This window comes from Alosa pseudoharengus, unplaced genomic scaffold (genome assembly GCF_046254945.1).
Source record: "Alosa pseudoharengus isolate Yale_2024_CS ecotype anadromous, Long Island Sound unplaced genomic scaffold, YU_APseudo_1.1 YU_APseudo_1.1_scf_7, whole genome shotgun sequence".
Taxonomy (NCBI): domain Eukaryota; kingdom Metazoa; phylum Chordata; class Actinopteri; order Clupeiformes; family Clupeidae; genus Alosa; species Alosa pseudoharengus.
The window spans coordinates 40,387,298-40,400,586 of record NW_027468859.1 but is presented as its reverse complement, the minus strand read 5'-3'; the positions used below and the strand labels follow the sequence as shown (position 1 = coordinate 40,400,586).

At 39.3% G+C, this 13,289-nt stretch overlaps 1 protein-coding gene across 7 annotated transcripts in view; it reads right to left on the bottom strand.

Annotated features, from left to right (window-relative positions):
* The window catches only part of adgrg6 (adhesion G protein-coupled receptor G6), a 122,953-nt gene that overhangs the window by 16,206 nt on the left and 93,458 nt on the right, over positions 1-13,289 (bottom strand). For all 7 annotated transcript variants that reach the window (XM_076273018.1, XM_076273020.1, XM_076273023.1 and 4 more), the window contains 5 exons: positions 10,382-10,518; positions 10,149-10,269; positions 4,092-4,180; positions 3,058-3,259; positions 1,936-2,101 (listed from right to left, as the gene is read on the bottom strand). In XM_076273018.1, the coding sequence (XP_076129133.1) occupies positions 1,936-2,101; positions 3,058-3,259; positions 4,092-4,180; positions 10,149-10,269; positions 10,382-10,518 (715 nt within the window). The remainder of the gene's footprint in view (positions 1-1,935; positions 2,102-3,057; positions 3,260-4,091; positions 4,181-10,148; positions 10,270-10,381; positions 10,519-13,289) is intronic.

Genomic DNA, 13,289 nt, shown 5'->3' with positions numbered 1-13,289 from the left:
TACAGGCCTATATGAAACCTACCTTTCCTGAGCAAAGTACTTGAAAAAGTTGTTTGTAATCAACTACAGTAAATACCTTCCTCAACAAAAGCAGTATTCTTCCAATTCCAATCAGGTTTTAGCACAGAAAAATTCCAATCACAGCACAGAAACGGCACCCCTAGTAAAAATAGTTAATGATCTCAGACTTGCTACTGACTTAAACAAAGTCTCAATCCTTATTCTTCTAGATTTGAGTGCAGCATTCAACACCATTGATCATAACGTTTTAATTCACCACATCGTGAAGTGGGTTGGTCTCTAAATCAGAGATTTTTATGTTAGTCTAGGGGATCATGTGTCAGTGTGGCCCAAAGGAGCTGTCTTCTGCTTTTTCCTCTATATATGCTTCTGTTAGGAAACATCATATGGTCAGTCAGCAGTCAGCACAAGTCAGCATATAATGTAAACTTCCATAGCTATGCAGACGATAGCCAACTATATATTTATGTAGAGCCAACAAACCCAGATGGCCTTTTCTCCCTTATCGCATGCTTAGCCTCCATTAATCAGTGGATGAGCAACAATTTTTTTTAAAGCTAAATGACGTTAAAAGAAAGCGAGACACCATTCTTAGTAATCTTGGGAACCTGACACACCAGGTCAAATCAAAAGTAGCAGGCCTAAGTGTAATCTTAAGTTAAGCTTCAAGCCCCATATTAGTAAAGTTACACAGACAGCTTATTTTCGCCTGAGAAACATTTTTTGCAAACACCACGCTCTCCCGTTTGTTTTCTGTGGGTGCGTGATCCAGAAAACTTACAGAAAATCAAAGATTTTCAAACAAATCTAATCAACAAATCTCTTTTTTCTCGCTGATTTATTGCCACTAGCAACAGGGGTAATGCCTGAGAAACATTGCCAAAAGTGTGACCTTTTTTAACTCAACAAGATGCAGAAATTAATCCATGCCTTTATCACAAGTAGGTTAGACTACTGCAATGCACTTTTTACTGGTCTCCCAAAAAAGCATATAAAGAAATTGGAACTCATACAGAACTCTGCTGCTAGACTTTTAACTAAGACCAAGAAGAGAGAGCACATCACTAGTGATGGGCAAATGAAGCTTTGGTGAACCACTGAACCACAGCAGTGTGAACCTAGCGACACTAGCTGAAAAGCAAAAAGATGGCCGCCACACATACATTTTTCAACATAAAAGTCCTTTGCAAACCAATATTTTTGGTTACACATACTGGTTTGGGTAAGGAATTTTATGTTGAAAAATCTACATGTGGCAGCCATATTGGATTTTTTCATTAGTGTTGCTAGCTTCACACTGCTGTGGTTTAGTGTTTCACCAAAGCTTCATTTGCCCATCACTACACATCACCCCTGTGTTAGCTGAACTGCACTGGCTCCCTGTTTCCTATAGAATTGATTTTACAGTTCTGTTAATTACTTGCAAAGCTCTAAATGGCAGAACACCTTCATATATCTCTGAGCAATTAAATATCTTTAGATGTCAGTATGATGAAGAGAATGGGTGTATGCTATTTATACGTTGTGTCTGAAAAAAAAAAAACTCCTTCCACAAACCGATCATTAGACAGATTTTGCATATGGCCCTACAGATATTTGCAGAGAAAGTTTGATATATTCGGCCTCAAGAGTTACAATGACTTTAATAACCATAGAAAGTATTCCTCCTGACAGTTAAAGCACATGGCTATGGAGCTTTGTAAAATGACAGGTTCTGTCAGCGCTACCACATTGTAGGCCCTAAATATTTTAATCACCATTCTCTATAGAAATTTAAGATTGTACATTTAGAATTTTTGAAATCAGTACCCGATGTGCCCGATCTACACCAGATTTAAAGCATGATTTCTACTTTTCATCAACTTGTGAACATTTTAACATTTAATTAATTGAAGTGGATTTTTTTTCAGGTACCTCGGGTTCTGTAGTATTGGGAGGGATAATAGCGCTGAAGGTGGTCCCATTGAACTCACTGGCATTAACAGCGGATATACCCACAGCCAGGTTCTTAGAGGAGGTTCTGAAGATTGGGCCTTCAAATTCAATCTTCTGAACCAGGTTATCCACAGCTCTCAAAGCACTGGCCAAAAAGAAAAACATGAGTAAATTGTTTAAACCATGTGTATGACTGTTGTGACAGGTTTTCAGCAATGTTTATTTGTGAGAACCTCAGCTATGGGTTTAGGCTACTGTGCTGGGTGATGCCAACCCGTGAAAAAGGGGTGATATTTAGGTTTATGGTATTTATTAACTTCAGCTCACTCACACAAAAGTCATTATGCCATTGTAATATATACCTATATATATATATATATATAATGCTACCATCACTTTCATAATACTCATACAAAAGATATGGCTTAAGTCATTCATACAGTGAATACAATCTACAGAAACTACTTGCAGTAATGTGAAACTAAATGCCATGCAGCTGTGGCACACACTTTTGTGCTCTTTTGTGTTATTCATAGCTGAAGAAACTAGTGTTGTACTTTCAACATTAAATAAAGAGTTCACTTTCGGCTCACTTTTTGCTATTCATGCAACACTTTCCAATGTGCATACATGCTTCTCAATGTGCAGTAAATGTGAAGAGCAGAAAAAATATAGATTTCTGTGGTTAATCTTGAACTCGAGTATGTTTCATGACTTAGTGGGAGTCAAAGTAGGAAGAGCTGTCATGCAAGTGTATTTTCTAGTGTATGATTGAGTGGAGTTACACTTGGGCAAAGCCAAAATCTGCAGTTACTCCAAGTGTGTTCCAATATACACAACCACAATAACCTTCAGGAAATAAATTACAGTTCTGAGAGGGCTATGTAGTCTTGCAGCTCACTCAGTATGGAAGAGCAATTAGCCATGCAAATGTGAGAGGGAAAAGAGTTAAATATGACAATACTCTATAAAATGAGGTGCATCATCAGAGGACATAGTTGGTGTACAGACTCAATGCACAGCTGATTTTGAACACAAAGCCACAATAAATCAGAGCAAGAAGGACTGAGCAGTTCTTTGATAGCAGGTGTAAGTACTGACATTTCAGAGGCAGCTGCTTGTGCTGTGCTGGAGCTGGTCATCACATTGGAGATGATGTTTACCACAGCTTCGGCCAGAGTTTTATTGATTCGGGCTACATTAACCAGCTCCTTTACTTTTGTAACTACCGTGGACACCTCCTCCTTTGACAGCTCATTGTTACTGATGTCTGCCAACTGCACAGCCACATCTGCAGCAGTCTCTGTTGAGATGAAGTGCAATGTACATTTATAAAACCCATTTAATGTGAAGGCATATGTAATATTTTTTTTTTTATCAGTGAAACAGTTCTAGATATATTATAACTTTAGACTTTAACATTTCAGAAACATATTACTTGCTGACATACAAATGAATGGACTACTTGCGGAATGATATGAAATAGGTGAATCAGAAGGAGTCACTAATTAACTAATCTAGGGGGTGCTTTAGTGATGCTTTTTCAACCATGGGGGCATGTATGTTTTGGTTTATGTAACTTTACCTGTGCCACTGGACATCTGCTTTGGATTGCATATTGTGTAATTCATGTCTCACCACTGACCTCAAGCTGGCTGTTACAGTTTTTACACGCTGCTGCTTTCTCTGGTTATTGACTCATACAATGTTTTCCTGAATACCTGTTTTAATCATTGGCTTATTTTGTTTTACTACTAGCCTAGCCTGGAGTCCTAGCTTATTGTAAGAGTTTATGGTGTCTTTTTTTTTTGGTCACCTCCTGGCCTTATCGACCCATGGCAATAATAGGCTAGTTCAGTTAAAAACCTTACAATCACAAACATGGCCCATCACCTATTCCATTTGTGCCCAACACCTCAAACAAGCACTCAATGTCTTCTATAATGTGCCAAGTATACCAATACATTCCATATTTCTTTTAGCTACTACAAGCTCTCTTTCTGAGATAATTGTGCATTAGGCTATCAGAGGTGATTGCATGAATATATCAGATTTCATTCTAAAAAACATATAATATATATGTATTATACAATTTAAATATGTCTTTGGCAATTTCATTGCAACATTAAACCTACCTTCAGAAACCTCAATGTCCTTTATGCTTGGGCAGTTGGCGGCGTCTGAATCATTCCATTTTGATTTGAAATCTCGTGAATCAATGAAACTGAAAGCAAAAAATGCTGTTGATTATTATACAATTCAAGCAATAAATAATTATTATACTTATAACTACATGCACCGCAAAGTGGTACAAAATATGACCGCCGCTCAGTCCTGCACATTCTCTCCACAAAAATAAATCACACTTGTCAATTTGTCTCCATTTCCTAGTCCATCCCCTACTCTTGCAACTTTTGTGTATGTAAATGAGTGTGTACAGTATATGTGTGCTTCTCTGTGTGTGAGTTTTCGCTTGTCAGAGTGTGTGTGGGGGTAATAGGGTGCCTGTGAGTGTGTGTGTGCACGCCTGCTTGCCTGCATGTATGTGTGTGTGTATGTGTCTGTACTTGTGTGTGTGTGTGTGTGTGTGTGTGTTTTACTGTTACTGTCAGGATTTGTTTAATCAGCAAAGGTGTATTTCTTTTGTTCTTTTGTTGACAATCAAATGCAAAATGATGATAATGACATAAGTAATTGAACAGGATGGCTTCTGGTGTCAGGATGATGACAATAATTGACAAAAAGATAAAGGTATGCTTTTAGTAATACAGACCAATTTGGAGTCACAGCTTTCCATGTAAGATTCCAGACTTTCTTGATCTTATTAAGGAATGCTCACATGCAACTGTGACACATCAGTGATGGAACAGCAACGGAACGCACACGCTACAGTGGTGGTGTGTCTTTGGCGTAAGAAACATTTGTTGAAACATTGACCAGCTGTCACTCTTCTGAGTTAATGTTACACAACTTAGCAGTTACTTGATATCCAGTTGCTGTTACAATGGCTCAACCTAAAAGTGTTAAGGTGAGTTTTTTTACATGGACTGAGGATGAGGTAGACTTGCTGCTTCGGGTTATAAATGAGTACACCCAAAAAGCTATGGAGAACATTGATTGGGAGTCCTATGCAAGTAAATAAGGGGATATCCTTCAAAGATTTACTTCTCAGTATTCATCAACTGCAAACGCCTCACGGCCAATTCAGACCGCCGACGTGGTGTGTGCATTCCGTCTGTGTTCCATGGCTGCTGCGTCACGTTTTATGTGAGCATTCATACCAGAAAACTTACTGATGCAGTACTGCTGGGCCAGTCTGCCTATTAAACAATTTCTTAATTGTCTCTTTTGGTCTCCCAACACGCTTGCATGTCATGTGAAAAATAGGTGCTGGTCCTATTTCTAGCATGCACACATTTTCAGTGTGGCTTAAGCTGCGCCTGAGACGTGCATGTCACAGAGGCAGTGTGCACACTTTAACCTGTTAACATGGGCGCCAAAATGAAATCGGACAGGTAACGTAGCGGACACGCAGTCGCCACGCATGCGGTGTGAATCGGCCGTTAGACCTGGGTAAAGACTTCACTCATGTGGTGGATGAAATCGTTAACTGAGGCACTTAGGAGCAACTACAGACAAGCGGTGGATTCTGGGAGGAAAAGTTGTGATGGGAGAGTCACCCTGCTTTTCTTTGATGTCTGTGAGAAGATATGTGGTGGATCTCTGGCAACAAACACACTCAACTTGGGCTTGGAACCAAGTTAAATAACAGATCCTCACACTGTGGTAATGCTGACAAGAGCAGGCAAAATGGGAATTATGAAAAACGTTTAGACTCAATGGACTAAAGCCCTGAATGTTTTCAACTGCTAGTGACGCCCCTGGTCCAGGGTTTTCATTAAAGTGGCAGGCATGTCCATGTTGAGGAGTCTAACGGCCAGAGGGAAATAGCTCTTCCGTAGTCTCACAGTTCTGACCATCAAACTACAAAAGCTTCTGATTTTAACAAACTGAACAGACAGTTACTGGGATGGGTCTAACGACATGAGAGCACAATTTAGTAAAATAAGCCCACTATTTAGTAAAACATGCTCAAAATTTAGTCAAATGAGCACACAATTTAGTAAAATGAGCGCACGTTTTCTGGATATACACCAAATATCTAGCAACGACCCCTCCAGGGTTCGAAAGTACGCCCCCCACAATGCACATGCACCAGCCAATGGAGCCCAGCTACAGACCCTTCCCAAGACACTTCCCAAGGAATATGGTTGATGTTTATAGGATCCCACAAGACTTCAATCCTCAAGTTACCATTTTCAAACCATTTCATCCCAGACTGTTACTCAAAGTAGACTGCATAATAATATGTAGATCTTACCATTTTCATAGATTACATGGGTGTTTCAGAAGAGTTATACTATACTGAGCATCCAAAGGGGTAGACATATGGTCATGCTGACTTTTTGTCAAGGCTGAAGTGCTTTGATTATTACAGTAGAGAAAATAACAATACTTGACGCTAAAAAACATTGAATTTCAATCTTGCTCATCAGATTCCTCCTCCGATTCTGGCTCAAACATATGCGGGTCAATGAGTATGGGCTTCATGGATCTATTGCTCCAGTACACAGGCTCTGGTAGCATAATGTTACATTACCAATTTGAGTTGGAGATTAACAATTACCAATTTGAGTTGGAGATTCAGGTGGAAGTTGCCCCCTCAACTGTTGTGGTTAAAAGACGTAAAGCTCACTTAATAATTTTTCATGTGGATGTCATATCAGCATAAAGGGCACTAGATATCTGCTAAATTGGACCATTTTATTCCCCAGCTAAATGATAGTGTTGTAAATGGGCTTGTGAAATAACATCTGAGCATTTATTGATAGACCATAGTTGCATAACTGCTATGTCAGCATCAGCGAATGAGATAAAATAATACGTTCGTCCATTCTGTGACCTTTAATGTATACTATTTGACTAGTGATTTTGACTTTAAACTGTTTATTTAAATGATGATGCCATGTTTATAATGACCGCCGCTAGTGTAGCTAGCGAAGCGGTCATATAGAGATTGTCAACGTTTTTTTTTTTTTCCCCGTCATCTACTTCCTGAATTTTTGGTCAATGATACCCGGGACACCGAAACACCGGGGCACATGAAATTTGGTGGGTATGTAGCCCCTCTAGACTTTTACGGAAAAATGTTGTTTGGTCCCCGGGGGCCCCTGAAACCCCCAAAATGCCGTTTTTCCTAAATAGCTACATGAACCGTGGCACTGAGGATGAAGAAATGTTTATGGTATGTTGGTCTCAAGGGCCCACATCAACCTAGCCCATAATCACTCATTTGTGATTTGCACCCCCCCCCCCCCCCGAGTAAAAAATGAAATTGCATTATCATTCTGCTTTAATCGCCAATCTTCAGTTAAGATGCACCAAATTTTATGTGTATGATTAACCTGACATTCTCTGGGGGTATACCAAGTTTCGTAGAATTTCATCCTTGGGGGGGGGGGGGATCTAAAAAAAAATTAAGTTATGGGTAACACTGTTGATATATGTCCTATGTAGTGAATTAGTAGACCTGTTCCAAGACATCGAAGACACAATATACATGTCATATGTACATGTAAGTAATTAACTGATACACTTAATAGGTTAATTCCACTGTATCAAAGAGTAACAAGGTTGTAGCAGCACAGCTGTTACATGTACACTGAAGACAATGAGGCCTTGACTGGAGCTAAGAATGGTATACAAAATGCAAGTACAATGATAGTACCTGATAGTACATGTTGTTACACAGGTTGTACCACTGTACCAAGTGTTACCAAGTTATGTGTACATTTAGTGACTGTACACTCATTGGCCTGTAGATGATGGTGTTGAGCGAAGGGTTGCTGGTAGTCTCACATGCACTCTTTCTCGCAAACACACATACATACATCAACACACACACACGCACGTACACATACACATACACACGCACGCATGCACACACACTCACATCCACAGGCACAGACACACACATCCACACAGGGTTCTCAAGTCACACGCAATTCAAGTTCACACGCTCACACGCCACACCTTGCATTTCTCACGCAGAAATATTACTAGGGATGTCAAGGTATCTGCATAATTATTAGAGGAGGCGCAGGGATACGAGAGGATTTATCGCAGGGTTCAGAACTATCGCACCATTCACCAGCCGAATCCAAAAAATAAATAGCCACCGACATCCAATCAAAAAATAGTAGGCTATTCGTTAAATCCGGATAAAATTCCAAAATAGCACATCCCCTCCCTACAACCACGTTATGCTTGTGTGGGGTTACACATTTAAGATTTCAAAACTGCACCAACATTCTTTTTATTCAGAAATTCAACTGTCTGTCATTTGGTAAACCAGCCTACTTATGGCACTTTACAGGGTGTGTAAATCAAGCCTTTTCACGAACATTTGGCCTAGCCTACTCTATCGTAAAATTATTTCTTATCTATAAACTAAACTAAACTGTCGGTCATTAGGAAAACATAATGATTGTGTCATTATAGCTTTGTGTAACCCAGACATCAGCAACGTTCATTTTACACGACCAATCACTCTCGTGGCTGCCTGCACTTTCCCTGTTGTCACGGCTGCAACTTTCGCACTCGTTTGTGCTTTTTAGCGCCGTGTTCATCAGGTCCCAGGACACCCATCTGAGCCTCCATGGACCATGTCAACAATGAATGAAAATTAGCTTATTATTAACGAGTGTTATCAATTTGAGCGAGTATGCTACACATACATTTTTTTCTAAAGATACAGGACTGCTGCAGAGTGCAGACAATGACCTGCCAACCACCATAATGTAATAGCAACCCAAGATAATGAACTTGCTGTCCTTATATAAAAAAAAAAGTCTCGGCATGCACATGCTTAGTCCAATGATTCAGTGACAATATAGGCTACTCAAGTGAATAAAGCAATTAGCCTAATAAATAAAATATTTGTCTCACTCAGTACATATAGGCCTACATCTCGTAAATTGGTGAGCCATAGAATATCCCAGCATCACGATTATTATATTTCAAGATTCCAATCTATCCCACCTAAATATGAAAAGTTATTTTGATACTGACATGCTTCCTGGTGACATAAAAACACAAATGGTTTCCCTTGATAAGGCTGACATAAGAGACATACAGTAGCTATGCATTATACTTTCCCAGATGGGTACAAATCCCTGACTGTCCTGAAAAATAAACAAAAACAAGATATAGGATGTATAGATTACAATGACAAATTCAAGGTCTCAAAGGCTTCTTTCCAATTTTTTTTTTTTTAATTAGTGAGTGAGTGCACCCCCCCCCCCCCAATCTCACTCCAAGCTGAGCTCAAAACTTGAGAACCCTGCATCCACATACACAGACACAGACACACACACACACACACACGCACACACACACACACACACACACACACACACACACACACACGTACGCATGCACACATACACACACAGACAGAAACACACACATGCACACACACATATTCACATACACACAGACATGCACACACGCACGCACACACATACACATGCACACACACACATACACACACGCACACACACATACACACAGCAGGCACGCACATACTATCGGTATCAGCAATTATAACGGGCGATACATAATTACAAATTCAGTAGGATTAAAGGAAAACCGAATATTCATCATCATCATTTAGGCTGCATTTCCAGTATTGCCGTTACGTAGTTGGTCCACCAGATGGCGCAGCATTGCAGAGATGTAACTTTGTTGGAATTTAATCTAAAGTGAGTTGGAAAAACAATAGACGTTTCCTACAAGGACAACACTGTAGTTTACAGCAGAGAATGTCTAATAAGGGTAGGATGATTGTCACATGTAATGTAATTCCCAGTTCTTCTTAAAGCCGAAATAAACATGAGAATGTTTATCGGACATGCTTGGTTTTTACTGCAGGTACGTTAATCTTATAACCTTGACGGTTTCAAGAGTGGGGGATGGAGTAGAAGATGGAGACAAATTGATAAGTGTGATTTATTTTCGCGGATGTACAGGACTGAGCGGCGGTCATATTTTGTACCGCTATGTGGTACATCTAGTTTCTGTAATAGTGCCTGTGTAAAACCTGTAAAACAAACAATCAATTTCTATCTCACCAGGTTCTGGAGGCATATTGGTCCTTAAAATGCAAACAGGGAATATGTACGGTCACCATGGGTCTGCTCTCAAGCCATTTGTAACGGTCATCGCTGAGATCTTTCTCTTCAGGACAGTTTTCTGTGATCAATCAGAATAAAAGACATACATTTTCTCCTCATAAATACTGTTAAAGGATTGATGAAGTTGATATCCACTCTGAAGGAAGTGTCAACAGTACAGTAAGTCATACCAACAGTTTCCAACGTTACTACCACTGATCCATTTTCATCCATCGTTGAGGACCTCAGCCTATCCTTTATATCTGCCATTATGGCACTTGAATTCATGGTCATATTGTGAACCAAAATGACCTGGCATTTGTTGTCCCTGACAACAAAATAGAAATATTAAAGAAGATCAGTCATTAATAGTGTTTACTTTCTATTTGCACTCTTTGGCTTGAAAGTGCTTAAGACAAAACACCAATAATGTGGTTTTAAAGGGATACAGCAGTTACCTCTGCCAAAGAGGTTATGCACTCATCTGTTGGTTGGTTGCATGATTGGTTGATTTGTTAGAAGGAAAACTACAGGACTGATTTTCAGGAAACAATGTACAGTATATAATATGGGTGAAGATGACTCTAAAGATTTGACTCACATGGTGTCTAAATGATTATACTTTTGCTTTCTCTACCTCTATTGCCATTGAGAGAAAGTGGAATAGAGCATTAGATCCAATATTCCAGTATGTGGTTTAATAGTCTGCATTATGTCCAATATTCTAATATGTTTCTAATTTGTGCTGAAAACACCATTTATAAGCTTGAAAAATAATGAAGCAGCAAAGTTTCCAAACTCTGTAACTTTTCTGAGCAACATTTCTCAGATGCTTTTTGCTAATTGATCAAACACTCTTTCTTTTAATCAGAGTGCTGATCATTCCTATTACTGTTTATGCCAAAACTTGAGAATCTGTGTGAGTTACATGGTTATGGTTGGATACCCTTTTGTTGAAAGTGACATACAAATACAAAACAATATAATACTTAAATTTAACAGGGAACAAATTAAAATGTTGGTCAGACTATAATAAGGAGAATAGCAATAATAAACAACAATGTCAATTCAATCAATAGCCTAATGAAATAAACAATGAAAATGAAGGAAAAAAGCAATAAAAAAACAATGTCCATTCAATCAATAATATAAAAACAATAACATGGTAAGACTACATTAAGGAGAATATCAATAATAAACAACAATGTGAAAATAGTCAACAACCTAATGGAAATACAACAATATTATACAAACCATAACGCATAAGAAGCGCTTAATGAACTAAGTGCATGTTGAACAGATATGCCTTTAGACCCCTCTTAAAAGACCCAAAACTATCACAGGAACGGAGAGCACTGGGCAACTCATTCCACCAACATGGAACCACTGAGGAAAAGAGTCTTGAATTTGACCTAGCGTTTATGACTGGTCGACACAATAGACACTCATCAGAAGACCGCAGTGGGCGGTTGGGGATGTACATCTTGATCATTGAATTAAAATAACAAGGAGCAGATCCAGTCAGAGTCCTATAGGCCAAAGTGAGAAATGAAAGGGAATTCTGGTTGCGTGCTGGTATTAAATCAAAGGCGGACAGAGGCTTTGTCACAGTATTAATAATGTGTCAAGAAACTGTCTGATAGCCATAGATTTTTTTGTGTTAGCTGGTCTATAGCTACATTTAATGCAACAGACAAACTGGAGTTACATGAAGCACAAGGTTAAGTTGTTGGCTGTGTTCCAGTAATTCTATGTTGTCTTTTAACTAATCCATTTTATGTATTCTACTTTTTAAACTACTGCCCTTTTAGGCTTTTATGTACTTTTTGCTCTTGTTTATGTAAAGCACATTGAATTACTCCTGTGTATGAAGCCTTCTATATAAAGAAAATGGCCTTGCCTTGACTTGATACCAGTACAAGGTAGACATTTCCATGGTCAGGATACACGCCATTGGAAATTGTATCTTATCACCAGGGTAAGGGCCAGAGCTGTCAGGATGTAATGTCTACAAATAAAACCAAACTGAACACCTTACAGTACTTTGATGTTGGTCAAATTTCTTACATTTTATTTTATGCAGATCACAGTGCCTAAAACCTACTAGCAGTGACGGACTGGACGGTCTGGCATTTGGGCCTCTCGTGGGCCGTTTGGGCCGGCCAATCACGGGGCGGCATGCTTGTCGAGTTCGCGCGGCCCCTTCATCGCAAGGCCGGTTCCACATTATCTCTCGGCCCACTATCAAGCATCAATAGTGTTAACAGGCTTCTAATCAGCTATTAATCTCTAACTCCTCTTTCTCCTACGTAATGGGGAAACTGATCAGTATTTTTACCAGATATGAGAGTCTCTATACAGTCATGGGGACCCTCAATATTTACATAAATCTACATTCTTTTGTAGCCTTATTCAATCAAATGTTTAAAAGGGCATTGTTTGAAATTGAAATACAATAAATATGCCTGTATCTTTTTTTTTTATTTATGGTTTACAAAAGTTATATGAAGCAATGACTTCTGGGAATTTCAAACCCAAATGCATCTACTTCCTTCAGCACGGGGAATTGTATGCCGATCTAGCATGACTTGATCCTCTGAAGTTTCCCCTTATAAAAGCTAATAAACTGCCCCCAAATGCACTTTGAAAGATAAGAGAATGTCTGCTTAAATTCAGTGAAGATGCTACGGTCGGAAATCTACAGTCGGGATTGACACACCTCGCTACGCACTGACAGCCTGAAAAAGTCTCCTCTAAGGGGAGTTTATTAGTCCCTGAGATTGTAATCTCAAAACCTGAAGGTTTACCAGATCCCTGCTTGTGTGGCATGTGCACACAAGAATGGCTGTCCCTGTCAGCTAGTATCCATTGCTGCAAGTACTGCAAATGTAAGGGAGGCAATAGTTGTAAAAATCCTATCACTGAATGAGTTCTCATTATAATCCCCATACCTGGGGGAAGTTTCCCCTTATAAAAGCTAATAAACTGCCCCCAAATGCACTTTGAAAGATAAGAGAATGTCTGCTTAAATTCAGTGAAGATGCTACGGTCGAAAATCTACAGTCGGGATTGACACACCTCGCTACGCACTGACAGCCT